Source organism: Bombus pyrosoma, linkage group LG16 (genome assembly GCF_014825855.1).
Source record: "Bombus pyrosoma isolate SC7728 linkage group LG16, ASM1482585v1, whole genome shotgun sequence".
Classification (NCBI taxonomy): Eukaryota; Metazoa; Arthropoda; class Insecta; order Hymenoptera; family Apidae; genus Bombus; species Bombus pyrosoma.
Genome location: NC_057785.1, coordinates 6,455,698 through 6,473,462, shown reverse-complemented (window position 1 = coordinate 6,473,462; position 17,765 = coordinate 6,455,698). Strand labels below are relative to the sequence as shown.

Genomic DNA, 17,765 nt, shown 5'->3' with positions numbered 1-17,765 from the left:
ACAAAAACGATCGTTTTCCCAGCAGCGCTCGTCGACTACCATGGAAGTTAATGGAACGAGATGATTTCCAACGTTTCCATTGCAACCATCGGTCCAGCTGAGCGTGACATTGGCCGCTAGCACCGGATAGGATTTATCCTTGAACCGGAGTAGCCACTGTGACTACTGGTCTCCACTGGCTCAGGCAAGAAACTCGAGGAAGGCTGAATGACATAACAACGTTTCAAGAAATATCATCCAGATTATCTTTGGAGAGGGTACTGAACGATGAAAATTCATAAATTTTGTAAAAATGTTCCTAATAGTGAGTCAGAAACTCTAAACCTCCATTTCCAAAAATGCAGATATCAGATTCTATTTCTTCTGTGAATTGAGAATTTATAGAAATAAAAATTAATGAAATTTTCCATACCGAGGGTTATGTCGGTATCGAGAAGTCCCTAAAAAGTCGCAGTAACAAAGATCACTAAGAAATTACCACTAAAGAGGCTTTAAAGAAGAAAGACTGTCACATTAAAATCTAACCTACAATCTCTTCTGGATACGTAGCACGATCATCGTGAATAAAAAGACTTGGACATGACTGAAAATGTAAATTAAATGTAAAAATTCTCAACAAACCGGTAACACTATGCCCAGATGGTCCTATGTTACGAACCATCAGTGTCAGTTTGAAAAATTTACGGTTGGAAGGTTTTCATGTCAGTCACGCGTCTTGATTTTTGTTATCACGTTCGCCAAGGACAAAATGGCGGATAATGGAGTTACGCTAGTTCTTTTACAATACACTATCGAAGAATTATTGAATCAAGACTGTTAGCCAGGCTTTACGATCCATTCTGATTTACAGGTTTGATCGTGGGCACTCTGTTACGCGAAAGTCGCCACGCGGACGTACCGGATACGGTACTTTTACCGGAGGGAATACCATCTTCGTGCCAGCGTAGAGAAAACGCGCATACCGTCCACCACGTCAGGGTTTCCCAACCTCAAATCTCCTAGGACATTTATTCTCTCTTTTTTCAAACTCGTTTCAGATCCAATCAGAAACTTTTCTAGTCTTGTTGAAGCGTAGTTGTATATGCTGATCATGCAATGCATTCAGAAGAGACTTTAGGTTAGGTTTGATATTGTGTTGCTTAACCTAACAATTTTTGAAATTTCAAAAGCCAATATTCATTATACTATAATAAAAATATCCCTTGCATTATGTAAAGTATGGAACACTAAATGAAACTAGATTATGAAACTCTAAGATTAATTATACTAATGCAAACTGTTCAATTATGACTCAAGGATACCAAGGCTAAATTGGAAATAAATCATTTTCAAGCTAAAAAATCCCTTGATTGTCGATATATCGTATGGATATACGGATAGAATAGTTAGAACACAAGGCTAGGGATCCCTAGAAATTTCTAGTTACAAACTTATATAACGTTATTCATCGTCCGTTCACTGCGGATCTGATTTTCATTTTCTACCATGTTCTTTTCATTTTTAAACTTTCACATTTCGCGCTTCTGGCCGTAATCTGGATTAAATATGGTTCTGGATCCGTTCGATTTGTCACCATTCGTACTAGTGACAAAATGTGACCATCAAGTGTCATCATGTCCCAAATCAAGCAGAACAGTAACACGACATCGATTCTCGAGTTGAATAAACTACATGACATGTAGTACTACGTCGTTAGCCGTGAAAGTAATAAATGTGACAAGGAACGTGCGATTAATCACTCTCGCGTCTTACACTTGCGAAATGTCTATTAGTAACTGGATCTGGTAAGTTGATTTGGTGCCAATGTGACTCATTTCCAGGTGAAACTGAAATTTTTTCCCCGGCGCGTTCCCACCAATCGGAGATCATTACGATGAAACAAAAACCAACGTAACGTTTGATCTCTAATCACCTATCGATATTTTTGAACCAATGACTAACATCGAGCGTTTTTAATCGCAGTGGAAATAGACACTAATGTCTACGCACGAGCACAGGAAGCAATCACTCGACAAGTTAGAAACGAAGATCATTTATATCTTAGTAGAATAATTAACAAATAAAATCTATATTGGTTTAGACAAAATTTTAAGACATCAGTCTGTAAAAGATGATTAAACTTACATCAATTTTTCTGTGTATATGTTACAGGTAAACAAGTATATAAGTAGATTTTTCAACATTCGAACAATAATAACTAGAAAATTAGGGATTTTAATTTTGGTTCAGTCCAAACTTTAAGGCATCAACTTGCGAAAGGAAATCGAACGATATAGTTATCTCAAATATGGCAGCGACCAAAAAATTATAACGGGTGACTATTTTATTATTAATAAGTAGAAAATAAATTGAATTGGTATAAATGTGATGGTTTGAATTGGACATACAGAATAATTTCAATTGCAAAAAGATACATAGAAAACACATGTCTGCTGTTTGAAACAACGTCTGCCGAAGGAAACAATATACAGATCCAATTGACGCAGAATGGTATTCGAGAGATGCAGCGAGAACGTTCTGAATATAGACCGGTATATTTTAACCCTAGCTACTCTAATTACTATCTGCTTGATGGCCAGCCAATTCCAACTTATTTTCACCGTCATTTTGTTGCAAGTATCTTTAACGTCATTTTTCTCCTCCTAACCTCAACTCGTCTACTGTTCCACTTGATGTATCAGATTAATCAAATCCCCTTTCCAACTATCAATCTAACCTCTAACGACTATAATCCTCCTTTATAGTCACCTAGGAGCCGTCGATTTTAAACCACTACATACATCTCTTCTTTGTTGCTTCAGGCAAGGGCAGGCTACATCATTGTCAAGAGCATCAATTAATTTATTTTATAGCGAAAATAACGAGATTGTTCGTACAGACTTGAAAATTAATAGTACGCCACAGAAATAGCATTCTTGTCATGGTACCCTTTATTTAAAATTTGTCAACATCTGACAATAAATGGCTGGTTTGTGTAACATAATAATTCAAGTCATCTAAAAGTAGCCAACATTCAGCCCCAACATACCCTTATTAATATTCAATTTCGTCAATTGAAGACAATAAGTGACTCGTTTAAGAAACGGTCTAATTCCCCAGACGATACTTTTGGAGATATTCAAAGTTCCATCCAACACAATAGAGGCTACCACGCAAACTGTTCCTCGGAACAGATGAATAAACATACAAGTGTCATTTGTAAGCCCGGAATTGTTGCCTGATATTTTTTATAATATGTAGAGAAGCGCTCGTTCAAAGTTGAGAACCAGTGCTCCACGAGTTTCTGATATCGTTTCCCGTGTACGTGGCTCGTTACCATTCCACGCACAACTCACCAACACAAAGCCAAGCACGCTCGCATACGATACACCACTTGATGACCACTGACGACCCACTTCTCCTGTCTGGTCGGTCGTTTTGTTGCTCGACGCTTAATCCTAAGTAGTTTTCCCGCATCGAGGAAAAGTTGCCACGGATTCAACCGCCCGACTATCGGGAGAACGTTTCCGTCGTGTGAGCTGCAGCTTTAAAGCGAGTGCAGCGAGCGGAAATGCTGGATCCGACTTCAGACGATGAAGATTTTAGCGTCTCTGGTTGGTTTAATGAAGATTGGAAGCATTTTAAGCTTCGTTTTAGCCAGACTCCTCTTACTTTAGCGAGGCATCTTTAGTGAGTTGGCTGAAGATTTTGAGCACGTGAAAGTAGCTTTTGGCTCGGTTCTGTTTGCGATTACTTTATGTTTTAAAGATCAAGTTAGGATTAAAACTCTGACGACCAAGAATTCACTGTCTCTGGTTGGCTAAATGAAGATTTTAAGCACTTTAAAGTAGTTCTTTTCCTCTTACAGGTGTGTCAATTGCTTCTAACATAAACCAAATTGATCACCATAGTCTTGGCTAGACTGTATAATTGAACGATAACAAGCATCGATATTCCTAACGAGAAAATCATTTTAAAAGTCGAAGAATGATGACAAGTTGATCTAAAGACGCTTAACAGATTTCCTAAGTTGCCAAAACTCGAAACCTCAAACTCTGCTGGACCTAAAAAATTCGCCAGACAGAATCTCTGTATCAAACTCGCGACTAGACAATAAACACGAACCGATTTAGTTTCCCACAAACGAATCGTAACAGTCGCGTTCAATTTCATAACTTTAGGAATACAAATATAGAAATGGAATGTTGATAGAAATTTGTTTCGTTCAGTGAATATTAAGAATACTTCGAACCCTCTATGTTATATATTCTGTCTAACGGTTAAAGTTAAATCCTAGTTTGGATAACGAAAAGCTATAGAAATTCAAATCACAAGTTAACCTATTACGCCATACTCGACCTGAACGATCAGTCGAGCGAGATCTACACGTGGACATCTAACCGTATCTAACCGTAAAGCTTGGTAGATCTCGATTTAGAACAAACTGGCTCACCTTATAAGGAACAACCTGATACATCGGATTATCGTCCGCTAGACGTTGCTTCCACACGATTGAGCCTCCTCTTTCTCGAGTGAGAGTGACCTACTGACCTCTTCCTGCCTCTTTCTCTTTCCCTCTTGCTGCCGCCTTCCACCAATTTGGCCCTTTCCCCGGCCCTAACCTCTTCAAGACACCACGAAACAGGAAATGGAAGGTACACGTGGAAGAAACGGGCCAAGTGACACGATGGGGAAATACTTTTGACTTGAAACGATCTTCGGCAGGGTTAAAGATTACGCTGATCCCTGCTAAATAGATTTCATATTCACTTGCTTTGATATTGGTAACGATGAATATAAGGACTTTGTACATAGTTCTTTTTAGGGAATTATGGTTTTGAGGTTCAGCGGTGTTGGTACTTTTTCTAGGTGTCAGATCTAATGGAAGGAATTATTTATGATTCGCAATTGTCATTAATAAAATTAAGTAAATGCGTACGTGTTCTCCCCTCCATTCTTATGGATGAAATCATTCAGTTTGGAAGCCATTATCGAACGATTTGCAACAAACGGGCAGAAACGAGACGGAAGACGCAAATTAAATTTGATATTGGTAACGATGAATATAGGGACTTTGTACATAGTTCTTTTTAGGGAATTATGGTTTTGAGGTTCAGCAGTGTTGGTACTTTCTCCAGGTGTCAGATCTAATGGAAGGAATTATTTATGATTTGCAATTGTCATTAATAAAATTAAGTAAATGCGTACGTGTTCTCCCCTCCATTCTTATGGGTGAAATCGTTCAGTTTGGAAGTCATTATCGAACGATTTGCAACAAACGGGCAGAAGCGAGACGGAAGACGCAAATTAAATTTGATATTGGTAACGATGAATATAGGGACTTTGTACACAGTTCTTTTTAGGGAATTATGGTTTTGAGGTTCAGTAGTGTTGGTACTTTTTCCAGGTGTCAGATTTAATGGAAGGAATTATTTATGATTCGCAATTATCATTTGAAGATTATAGTTTGTCGATTCTTTTAGGTTCCAAGACAATATTCCTATACGAATAAATCAGTATCCCTGTATGTATAAATGGTGAAGTGGAAAATATTGAACGCAAGGTAGACGAGTTAACTGATCTCGATTCAATAAATTAATAAAATTAAGCAAACGTGTACGTGTTCTCCTCCTCCATGCTTATGGATGAAATCGTTCAGTTTGGAAGTCACTTTCGAACGATTTGCAACAAACGGGCAGAAACGACACGAAAGATGCAAATTAAATCTAAATATTTCCTTTACGACGTCTAGTAATTACACGGTGGAAGAAGAGAAACGAATTTAGCGGGAACGCGACGTCGCATTACGAGTCTGTGTAATTACGCATCCTCGTGGGGTGCAATTTGCGTGTAATTAACATCATTGAAATGCTCCATTGATACTACTATACCGGTTATTACGCGATTTCATCTGAAAAAAAAATGATCGAGGAACGATGTTTCTGTAAAAACGAGGAAAGGAAATATCCTATTGTTGCATGAATCGCGTGAAAAAGAGTAAAATATATTATCCTGCATGGAGAAGTAATTTTTATTTAAATGAAAATTTACATGCAAAAAGAAAATATTAATAATCAACACATAACAAAATTGAACTTTCAATTAAGTCGAAATTTATGTGAAAAAGGAAACTGTTGCAAATTTAATTCTCATTTTATATCGAAGTATATGAATACAGGGCAACAAGTAACCCTCGAGTGATAAAGTTGGTTCATAGTCGAGATATAATGGTTTTAAGTTAGTTGATTTAATTCGTAGTCTGGGTTTCATGTGATAAGGATCATAAACGGTATTTATCATCGTGACCTGTGACTCCGTAATAGTAGTGGAGAGTTAATGAAAAGAACATGAAATATACGACGATTTCAACTCGAAATTCAATTTAAAAGACACGACATTTATAATTAAAAATATTTGTTTATATATATATTAATAATCCTCGAATTAAAGGATCACAAAACTTAATTGAAAAGAATTCATTAATTAATTTATGTACAGGAAATAATAATAATTCAATCCAGTTTGAAAGACACAGGAGTTAAATTTAAATATGTATTTTTTATTTAAATTTGAGTATAATTAATATGAGATTACTTGCTCTAATAATTTTTATTATACTAGCGATAAATTTTTTTATTGTGAAATTATCGAACCATGCACGTTGAGATCTTATAAAAAGTCTAAGGTTAGTCGAACAAGGTTTATCAAGAAGTGTTTCAACGATATTTCTGAGATATTGTCACGGTTCATTCCCCTCGAGCGTCGCAGACGTGCGAACTAGACGAGCAAACCTTCAGAAATTAATGAGACCCCGACAGAAATCCTCGTGGAAACGTGCAAAAATTTCGCGACCGCATCGTCCTTTCACATTCCGTGTCGCACTTGCGATTCTCGCGAACATTCGTAATTACTTGCAAAGAATTACGTGTAATGCTTGCCAATTACGAAACAGATTCCTCATCCTCTTTGCCCTTTTTCCCGCCCCTTTTTGAATTTAAATTCCCCTAACTGTAGATCTACGAGAAAAAAGGAAATTTCGTCCGATATATTTAAACGACTAATATTTTTCTGAAAAGCGTTTGTCTGAACTATTATGATGGTTAATCTTCTAATTAAAATAGAAAACCAAATTTCCAACTATTCCAACTCCCAAAATACCCAAACTTTGAAAACTTTAAAATCCACCTAACCTAACCATCCATAACCTAACTCCCTTGGCTTTTAAAAAATGAAAACAAAATTTCCAATAAAATGCCCGATTCCTCGACGAAGTTAAAATAAATAACCAGTGAAACCTGTGCGATTTCCAAATATTCCGGCTGGCAAATTTCCCAAGGGTGGAAAAATTTCAAAATTCACTTTTCCATCTACATAACCTAACTCCCTTAACCTGCAAAAAATGAAACCAAAATTCACAATAAAATTTCCAATTTCCAACGATCACGTAGAACAATCCATGGCTTAAAAGATGATAAATCAGACACGTAAAGAAATAAAAATTCCTGCGTCCTCCTTTAACGAGTTTCCTGTTGAAGGAATGGTGAGATTTTACGAGGCGACCAGGAACGAGTTTCGTGTAGTTTCTTTTCGGTCGTGTCCGGCCAGTTTCTACACGTATACGCGTCTAACGGTGCCCAATCGCCGAAACCGTGTGGTGTGTCCGTCACAACGGAATATTTACGAATCCTCGTCTATCTAGCACGTTCGTGAGCCTGTGCGCCGCGTAGCGATCGGTATTCATCCGTCCGACTGGAATTCGATGACCCATTTCGAGAGGAACGAACCACCACGTGTACTTCAGCCTCTATCTATTGGTATCTCGATTACAGCGTCGAGGAACGATCCACCACGTGCACTCGATTGCATTCACAGAATGTCTAATTTGGGGTTAGGTTGGGGTGTCGATTATCGTCGATTAAGCTGGGAAACAGGGGACGACACTTCTGCTGATCGATACGCTCAAGATCATGGAATATAGGTTAATAATTGACCAGAGTGGCCTCCATTTTGGTATCCATTTTATCATTTTTGATGGAGATTTTATAGATCTACTGAAGCATTATGATATATTAATATTTGTCAAATTAGTAAATTTTAGTGTTAAAGTTTTTGGTAAATTTCTTCCGACAATTGAGATATTTGAAAATTAGAAAAGTTAGGTTATATACATACAAGAGTATAAAAAGTGGATGAATCTTTCATTTTTAGGATATTTTGTAGAATTACTAAAGTATTTGTCAGCATGTTAATAACTTTTTCTCTGCATTTTCTTTCTTACGCTATACAATAAAAATTATCTGGCTATTTACCAAAGATCAATTTTCTATGATTTAAATATCGAAATTAATTCTTTTAAACTTTCATCTGTTAAAAGAAAATATATTCCCTACTGTATTCCAAGTATATTACAAAATAAACAAACATCATCCTACTATCGAAAACCTCTTTAAACGCGCTAACAAACTCAACTATATCGAATGTGTACCAACCACCTGAAAGCAAAAATTCCCTAGACCCTTCAGAAATAGAACACTATATAAATCTAGCGTGCATGTAAAGTGTTTGATAAAACTTTCCTGCGTGGCACGATGTAAAATAAAAAAAAAAAAAAAAAAAAAAAAAGAGAAAATATCACGAGATAAGAAAATACGACCTGTCTACGAAGCCGTGAATCATTGGCGGGGAGGGAAAAAACTGAAAGACCGTGACCTAGTTTCCGGGTCATCGGTATCGCGACTGCAAACGAAAACACAATGGTTCACCGCGTACATCGCACCGACATATACGTGACGCATCGTGTTATTTAAAGCCGCTGTATGTACATACCTGTGTTGGACAGACGTCACACGATGCAATAAACTCGTGGAGAGAGTGCAAGGATGAAAATAACGCGGCCGTGTGAGCGACGATGGGGAACGTAGAGAGGGAGGACAAAGTTTCCACCCCCGTTCTTTCAAGAAAGTGATCGAACTTTCGTCACAAAGATTTTTCATCGTTGAAGGATCATCGTTTATTTATAAACTTTTACTGCTCGCGACGATTAAATTAGTACTCTTCGACATATTGTTGTTTGAGAATTATTATGGTGCGAGTTATTTCGTTGCTATTTTTCACAAGATAGTGTTCTACGTCTATTTCTATTATTTCTTCAGAAATATTAGCCTAGTTTCTCCGAAAAAAATTGTTCATATTTTCAATGCCATTAAAAATATGAACTTGTAGTATAATTGCCTCCTATATAGCTCTAAGCTTCGATAGTAATAAATTCCAAAATTCCAATATATTAATCAGTTTCAAATACCATATGATAATTTTAATATTAATAAGTTCTTTTATGAATGAATTTCGACATAAAAATATCCAAAGAATGGAAATTCAGATTTGAGATACATATTACTATATGTGGTAACCCTGAAAGAGAAAATTCCCCACAGTTAACCTTAAAATTATCCACAATGCAGTTAATTTGACCAGAAGCTTTTAATGACAGGATGTTTGATTAGTATAAAAACAGAGATATTACAAACTTTACGACTAAGATCACGCAATGAAGGTGAAGTTTCGAATAATACACAAGTCATCGTGCATATCATGCTTCCGAATGCAGTGATCTGCGGTAATTAAATAACGGGGTCACGAAGGTCGACAGTTAAACAACCCGGGAATAACTTGGTAATTGCACGTTTCGTGTGAATCTGATTTCACGTGTGCACCAAGCGAACAGAAGAACCTTCACCATGGCATATTCCCTCGTTCAAGGATCGACCATTCTCTGTGCAACACTCCTCAATTATCGAGAGACAGTGTTATGTTTGTTAACACTGTTATTGTAGCAATGATTAATAGTATTAAATGGATTTTTGTGAGTATAAAAGTTGTTTAGATAAGAATATAAGTATTATATTATATACACTACATGTCCATGAAGTAATAAATAAAAGATGTTGAGCATCATTGAGAGAATTTTTTTTTCAACTAAAAAAAAAATATATATATAGTTTCGTTCGAGGAAATGTATTTTCAACTAAAAGATAGAGAGTTCCATGCCAAGAAATTTCGTGCAAGTAAAAGGTACAGAGTTCTGTCCGAAGAAATCTTTTTACAAGTAAAAAAATATAAAGCTGAATATTGAATATGAACTCTATATTTTATTTAAATAAAAAATATAGAGTTCTATTCAAAGAAAATTCATTTGTAATTTTAGAATTTTAACTAACAATAATATTAAATATTTAGAGTTTAAAAATAACAAACAATTACAATAAACCTCATCCAAATCCATTAAACCATCCATCCGGGATGTTCCTAGAATTAAACCAAATGAAACTACAAAAGCAATACAAAAATTACGAAGGTACCAAATATTTCATTTATTTAATTATTAAAAAATCTTCTGATCTCGTTCAAATCTGTTAAACTACGCTTTCGACAAATTCATCCAATTAAACCAAACGAAACTACGAAAGCAATCGAAAAATCATCTGGAAACTAAAAAAAAATGCATCGTTGGGAAAAGAGCGGATACAGAGAGTCCCAGGAGATTGCCATCGAGGTCACCGGTTGCAACAAGTCCGAGAGCGTTGATAACGTGGCAAAACAGGAAAAAACGATAAAACGACCGAGTCGCAGATTAAAAACTCAGCGACAATAGCGGAAAATAAAAATCTATCAACGACAGGAACGAAAGAAAAGAGAGACGCGTGAAAAATGATGAAATTGCGCAATTGGCTCCGGGTATGGTGCAAGATGGCGCAATCGATGACGAACGCCATTACCGGGTCCTATGAGGTCGTCGATACTCGTTTTTGGTCCGGCACAATCGGCCTCGACCTGATTTCGTAGAGAAACAAATTAGGTGAAACTAGGTATGCTTGGTATTTCGAAAAAAAAGGTACAGTCGCTTTCTAACGAAATCGACTGACGTGTGTAGGTCGATCACCTCTAAAGCCGTTTAATGGCTCACGAAACCTCCAACCCACTCGACTTTCGATCTTTCGAAACTCTTTTGTCTTGGCTCTATTCTACGTCTTTCGGACAATTTTTTATGTCCTTTTTAATATTCCTTTGTATTTACGTAAAATTGTACCTTAACCTATTAATTGCAACATCTCCCAACCCATTAAGGACCAACATGGCATTAGTGCATTAGTGCAAGTCTTGTTTACAATATTTTTCGATCAATTTACATTAACGAACTCCGTTTTTTAAACATTCTGGCTACGAAAAGAATTGCAAGGATTCGATTGATATTTCTCGCATCACTACGAAATTTGAAGAAATCGAAACATTTATAACATTATAGTGGTTATTCAGAAATTCGAAAGTTTGAAAAAGTCAAGGCTTTTGACGAAGATTTTCCAACTTCTTCTCTCTTCTCTTTCTTTTCTGGTCGACTTTGTATACGGGAATAATTTCAACTAATTAGCAATTTGTCAGCTACAAGTCGAGTAAATTAATTTTTCTGTGGATCCGGCAAACAAAGTAACTCCCCATACCTACTTCTTTCTTTTTTTTTTTTTTTAGTCAATTAAAAGTTCGTTATATAGAAAAACCGTTCCCGGACTCTCCGCAGAAAACACGCTCTCTTGCTTTTTAAATTTTTCTTTTGATAACGTGCAACTGAAATATGACCATACATATCTGTAACTTTTGCGAACTCCCGAAACTAAAATAATATTTACAAGTATAAAATCATTAGAAGTCACGAAAAATCACTAGAGAGGCCTAGAAACTTGTATAGAGCTATAATGTATCTCTATTTTAGAGTAAAAATATATATTAATGCAAACTACTACTTAAAATATGTATGGAGCAATCATAAATAAACTATCGTATCTAAGAAATGAATCATCTAGCGAGTCATCGAATTAAAGGTTTTGTACATACAACATCTACATGAAATTTACTGTATCAAATATACATTCTACCAATCTTCATATCTCTATTTTACTCCAAGAATAACGATTATTAAAATAAAATAAAATTATTATCAAACATACAGAGTTACATCATGAATAAAAGAAATTATATCTAAGAAATGAACTATCTGATAGACTTTCTCAAGTAACAGGTTAAAATTCAAAACAAAAACCATGTACACACATATTACTCTCCCTCTTAAAAAAAGAAACTTTCGTAGCGCCACCTGGAACAATTCTGACACGCGGTAAACGGTACAAGTAGCACTCGTACGCTTACGCAACGCGACAGATACGAAAAGTGTCGAGCACAAACCTTCGACGGGGGTGGTGAACGGCGACGCAGGATCGGTGACCGTTGGCAGCACTGTAGTAGTCGTTGTGGCGGTGATGGTGGTCCGATAATGATCTCCGTTCGTCTGGAGCCCCCGATGAAGGTCGAGATCCCACAACTGAAGCTCTTCGTTCTTGACAGCTGCACTTTCCGGCGTGGATGGTTGAAAATTCGGCGGTGGCGAGAGTACGCCGCTGCTTGAAACTTCCGGGCTCGACTCCTGCAGACTTCCGGTGTGCCTGTTGCCCCATCGTCGCTTAACACCGGCGACAGGCACACGGGGCACCGTCTGCAGCATCTCGCCAGCCTGCTCCGCCTTCTGGACCGCCGTTTGCTGTTCCTTCGGCTCCACCGTCTCAATTTTCCCCGTCACTTCCGCTGGAGAAAAAATCTCGGCCACTGTGATGCACCTTCTCACGCGCACCTACACTTGTACACACGTGTCCACCAGTCTCTTCCTATTCGTCAATCCGATTTTTCTTTCGAACGAAGGCGCGCGGGTACACTCTTGTTTACACGAGGTACGAGGCTACTACGCTAGTCGTTGACCTCGATAATTCGTTCAGCGACCGAAATTGCGGCAAGGAATACGAGGTCAGGGCAGCGCGAGCGAATCGATTCACTGTCAAGAGTCCATGGTCCCCGAGCTCTCACGCATCGTCTGTCTCGCTTGGCCGCGCTGCTTTTCCTCGTGCCCCTCTTCCTCTTCGCAACAGAACGCTCTGCACGTATACACATACACGACGTACGGTGTGTGCTGTGAAGAACGTAGACGGGGGAGCTCGTGACGGGAGACGTACGATCGTCTTCGTTTCGCCTCGGTTGCTCTCGTTTCTCTTTCTCTCTCCCCTGCTCTCGACTCCTCTAATGGCGGCCAAGCAGCCACGGAGTGTCGGTCATCGAAGAAACGGGGTCACGATCGCGCAAAAGGGAACGCAGCAGGCGCGGGCGGTGGAGGGGGGAAAGTGGGGACGGAGGGAGGGAGAGAGAGAGAGAGAAAGAGAGGACGCACAGCCAGCCAGCCAGCGGGCGAGCCGACGTCTATCTCTCTCTCTCTTGTATGTTGCAGGCACGCCGCGTTTGCTTCTGGAACGTCAACCAGCCGAATAGCCGTGGTAGAAATGCATGATTTTCACTGGCGAAATTCTCGTTGTCTGAGGCTGCGCGCACGATCGACGAGGAACCGACAGCCAGATGAGTATATACGTGTGTATCGAGGTCACCAGAGGAACGTGTATACGCTCGTTCGAGCGAGTCTCTTTCTTGTTCGCTCCACTTTTCTGTCACGCTGATATGCGGCGGCCACTCTTTCTCCCTCTTTCTTCTCGTTTTCCTCCGTCTCGTCTTCGAGTCGATGATCGTCTCGCTCGCTCTTATCGGACGACCGAGTTTCACGCGGTGTCCTTTTCTCTTTCTACTTTCTCGTTTTCTCTTCGGCACGTACACCACCAGTGCACGAATTACACGCTTTATATATATAATATCGCATATGTGTATTTCCACCGATGCGTAAGCGATCACTGCGGAACAGATCAAAAGAATTGCAACGCCTTCCGGACTTCAATCGAGCCCTCCATGCCGCGCAACTATCGCCATCCTTGCACACGTGTGCATAGTCGACAAACGTGCGGGAGCCGCGCGACGCACAACAAAACACGACGGTGGTGATACGTTACGTCACACTCAGGGCATACACACACGCGTACACACGAATTTCAATACGTACCGGTAGCTCTCTTAAGTATGTATAAGTAATACGACCAACGAATGCACACTAATAACAGGCATACACACAGTGCACAAGAATGTTACGTGTTCCTCTTTATTATTCTTCTCTATTCCCCTTCTTCGTGTATAAGACGAATACGTGTGAATACGGGCTGCGTGTTACGCACGCGCCTACACAACACTCAACGATGTTACTGCGTCTACGGTCCGACACTGACTGAAGTCGTACGGGCTGGCCGTGCAGGCACGAGGGTGCCCGCCAGGCTCCGACGTACCTCGGCCGACTATCGACCAATCAGCGCACGACTTCTCGCTACTTTCACTGTCGCGCGTACCCTGCACCGTAGGGTGCCCCATACCTGTGTCGCGCAAACGCGGTGTTTTCTGCGCTACAGCCTCGATGTTTTCCACCTACACCGTTTTCATTTTTTCTCCCTACCAACGTGTGTACGGTCGATTCTGCGTCAGTGTTACTTTTTTTAGGGAATCCTTTACGACATAGTATCACAATATCTTGTGATACGTATATGCAGTTTTGAGGTCAGTATACGGGGTGTTGTATAAAGCAGGAGGAGGTAATTCTAGGTGGAATAGGAAATTGAAAAGATAGTATAACATTTTTTGTTTGACGCATCATTTGTGGGAAAATTGAGATCGAACATTTAGAATAGGTGTGCGCTAAATATTTTCAACTACTGTTTCTTTGAAAATGCAGTTTTAAATGAGAGAAATCTATTGTACATTTTCGACTTGCTTTCTTTTACGTAGAATTATGCATTTTTCAGTTATATCATAATTACTAGAACTACCTAATATTTACAGCGATTATTTTTTATCAATATATCTTGTAAGATACGATTCTAAAATGTGATATAATATAGTAACCAAATAAAAAATTTCAGTTTCTTTTACAATTTTGAGACTGCTATCTTTTCTACATGCTTCTATTTTATTCTTTTGAGATTTACGTCATACAGAATCTGTGTAATGCGATTCTTTATGATATAATTTTGAGGCTATTACATTTATGCGCGAGTTTTCTGTATAGATTACTATACATTTCCAGCGTCTTTTTTACTTTTTTGAAGTTGAAGTGGTCGAGAGAAAAGACAAAAGGTACTGTAGTTTTCTTGAGAACGTATCAAATAAATCTAACGTCTTAACGAGTTTTTAATGTCCCCTCGAGAACAGCATACTAACTCAACTGCAGTCCGTTGCTCAGTTTCGTGGAGACGTAATTAATTCGGAATTTTCTCGAATATTTATTATTCACTTTTTATGAGTAAACGTTTTTCAGGACTCAGCTGACAGCTCGCTCTGTTAAGCAGAATACAAGCCGTTATAACCGAAGATTTTCTGAAAAGCATACGCCCACAAAGTCCCCTTGATGCAAATCTCGGCCTCTGCATTCAAGAAAATGGATTCTTCCGTAGTTGGAACTTCAATGCGCGGAACCTTGTATTTCTCCAATGCGTTTCAATTAACAAATCTTGGATTTCGTTAAAAATGATACTTCTCAGCGTGAGAAATTGCAATTTACAGTTATATGCCACTATTCCGCTATTTCAGAATTTTTCTATAAAAAGATTCAGAATATTTTTAACTTCTAAAATTATTTCCTAGCCTGTTTTGCACAAAAATAGAAAAGTTTCCTTAAATCTTAGGAATAATGCTGAACTCTGAATTTTTCCTTTTCTTGCAGATTCTTTTAGTCATCGACTTGACCTTTCACCTCTGTCTTTTGTCATTTTCATGTTTATCGCGAACTTGGCCGTGTTTTGCAACACGAAACGATAGAAAAAGAGCCTGTAAAATGCATACTGTACCTCTTCTACACGACAATCCAGGAAAACAGAATAATCGAGAAGATATCTCGTTGAATGAATATCGATAATCTCCAACGAGACAAGAGATCCTCTTCATGAGTTTGATGCGCGTTCTTGGAACCCAATTGAACACACCGTTGACGATTCTAATAAAAGATGGGAAAACCACCATGTTTTGAATACTAATCGATCGAATTAACTGTATTTAAATTGAATTTGAATAAAAACTTTGCCTTATAACTTCTGCAATAATTATTTATATGCCTTAACTTAATAACTCTTCCATAATTTTCCTCCAACTTAAGATATTTTTTCAATAGATAGATCGAAAGTAAACTACAGTAAAATTTAATATTAATATTTTGTCGTTGCTTGTAAAGCAGCTTTTCAAGTTCAGCCGGATGAGACTTGATGATTTGCTTTTGATGAGCTCAAAGTAGACGTCGGCAGTAATGGGCACTCGATGAAATTGATTATTTGAGAAAACCAGCTTAACTCCAGGGTTAAGCAAAGAATCGATTTCTAGGAAGATTCTGATTTACTCTTCGATGCAACGCAGCATCGTATTTTCCATTGTTGCCACCAAAAACAAACTAGAACGAATCTACACGTCATTTATTTAATATTCTTTCTTCTCCGTGAAGAAGGGCAACTATAAATTAGTTTTATAAAGTAGGTTGGGGGGAGGGGACCTAAATAGCAAATTGAGAAAACCGAAAGTCACGAGAAAACTGCCATAAGAGCGTGAGGGACGCGTGTATACTAAACTTGCCTTATGCCCGTCTAGTATGTATATACTCTATGTATATAGGAACCAAGTCCCAAGTTGCAGAATGAGAGTTCGATGGAGGGAGGCACCCTTTTACTAACTTGATGTAGGGGGTTACCACCCTATTCGTGACGTCATCCACCTGTTACACCCTGAATAAATACACACGGACGCATGCGCTCGTACACCTACACACCTAAAACACACGCGTACAAACGCAGGCACACAGGTATACGTAGGATCTCGCCGGGAAACACGGTGAATGTCGCGGATCAGTGATGCGCAACCTGTGGTCCGTGACCCGTTTTTCAATGAAGCTACAGCCCGGTTTTTCATTAATTCACAAATTTTCAGGCCGTGCTTCAATGGAAATTACCAGCCTATCTTGTCCGATTCAATCCTTGTCCTCCCAATTTCCTACTTTTTCTAACAATTCTGTAAATCTTAAGAGCTCTGAGTATTGTATCGTATAGTATAGTTTTGTACGGATGGCTATCAGTGGAGTTATCTCTTTTTGAAGATTGAATTTTTTCAGCTGAATGTTTGTAATTCGATCTCTATATGTATGTACAGTTCCTGTTATATTAAATTAATAATATTACAGTTTTTATATTATTCCAATAATTCATGTATCGTACATTTTATATTTTGTGGAAATTGATTTTGTATCCATCCGCGGTACCAATCACGAATGTATAGGATAATTACTAGATTGCAGATATTTATGCATTTATAGGAAATTCAATATGCAAGAGTGAACGAAATACGCGTAATACTGAAACATGTGAAACATAATAATAAAAATAAAATCCTCGGCAACATACTAGTTATAATATTTAAAACAAACCTATATTTAGCTCCCATCTTTTTTTACTTGCATTCATAAAAATATGAATTTTCATGAATGCATAAATGCAGCCTGATAATTATTCTTTCAATTATACATTAGGACAAATTTCCAGCCACACTATATATTCATTAAAAATTTTTAAAGCAATTCTTAATGGACATATTATATAACAATTGATATAGGAAGCTTGCAAGGAGTTTGCGAGCCACTGTAGCAGTTTCCACAGGGTGGACGAAGGATTCGAAAGCTGGGCGTGTGTGGGTGACGCTTCATCCAACCAGGGCCATAGGGGTGGGTCATGGCCAGAGAGAAACGAGGACAACCCTCGGCATAGGTTGAGCCTAAAAGTGTGGCTGAATTT

At 38.3% G+C, this 17,765-nt stretch overlaps 1 protein-coding gene and 1 long non-coding RNA gene across 5 annotated transcripts in view; one reads left to right on the top strand and one right to left on the bottom strand.

Annotated features, from left to right (window-relative positions):
- The window catches only part of LOC122576599 (ecdysone receptor), a 150,244-nt gene that overhangs the window by 17,176 nt on the left and 115,303 nt on the right, over positions 1-17,765 (bottom strand). The window contains exon 1 of one of the 4 annotated variants that reach the window (XM_043747163.1): positions 12,214-14,150. The exons of the other annotated variants lie outside the window; for them this stretch is intronic. Within the exon in view, the coding sequence (XP_043603098.1) occupies positions 12,214-12,529 (316 nt within the window). The 5' untranslated portion in view covers positions 12,530-14,150. Of the gene's footprint in view, positions 1-12,213; positions 14,151-17,765 lie in introns of those variants that run through there. 4 annotated transcript variants of the gene reach the window in all.
- LOC122576602 lies at positions 14,341-15,995 on the top strand. The gene is made up of 3 exons (XR_006319811.1): positions 14,341-14,499; positions 15,257-15,480; positions 15,662-15,995. It is a non-coding gene; the product is annotated as an uncharacterized LOC122576602 (long non-coding RNA).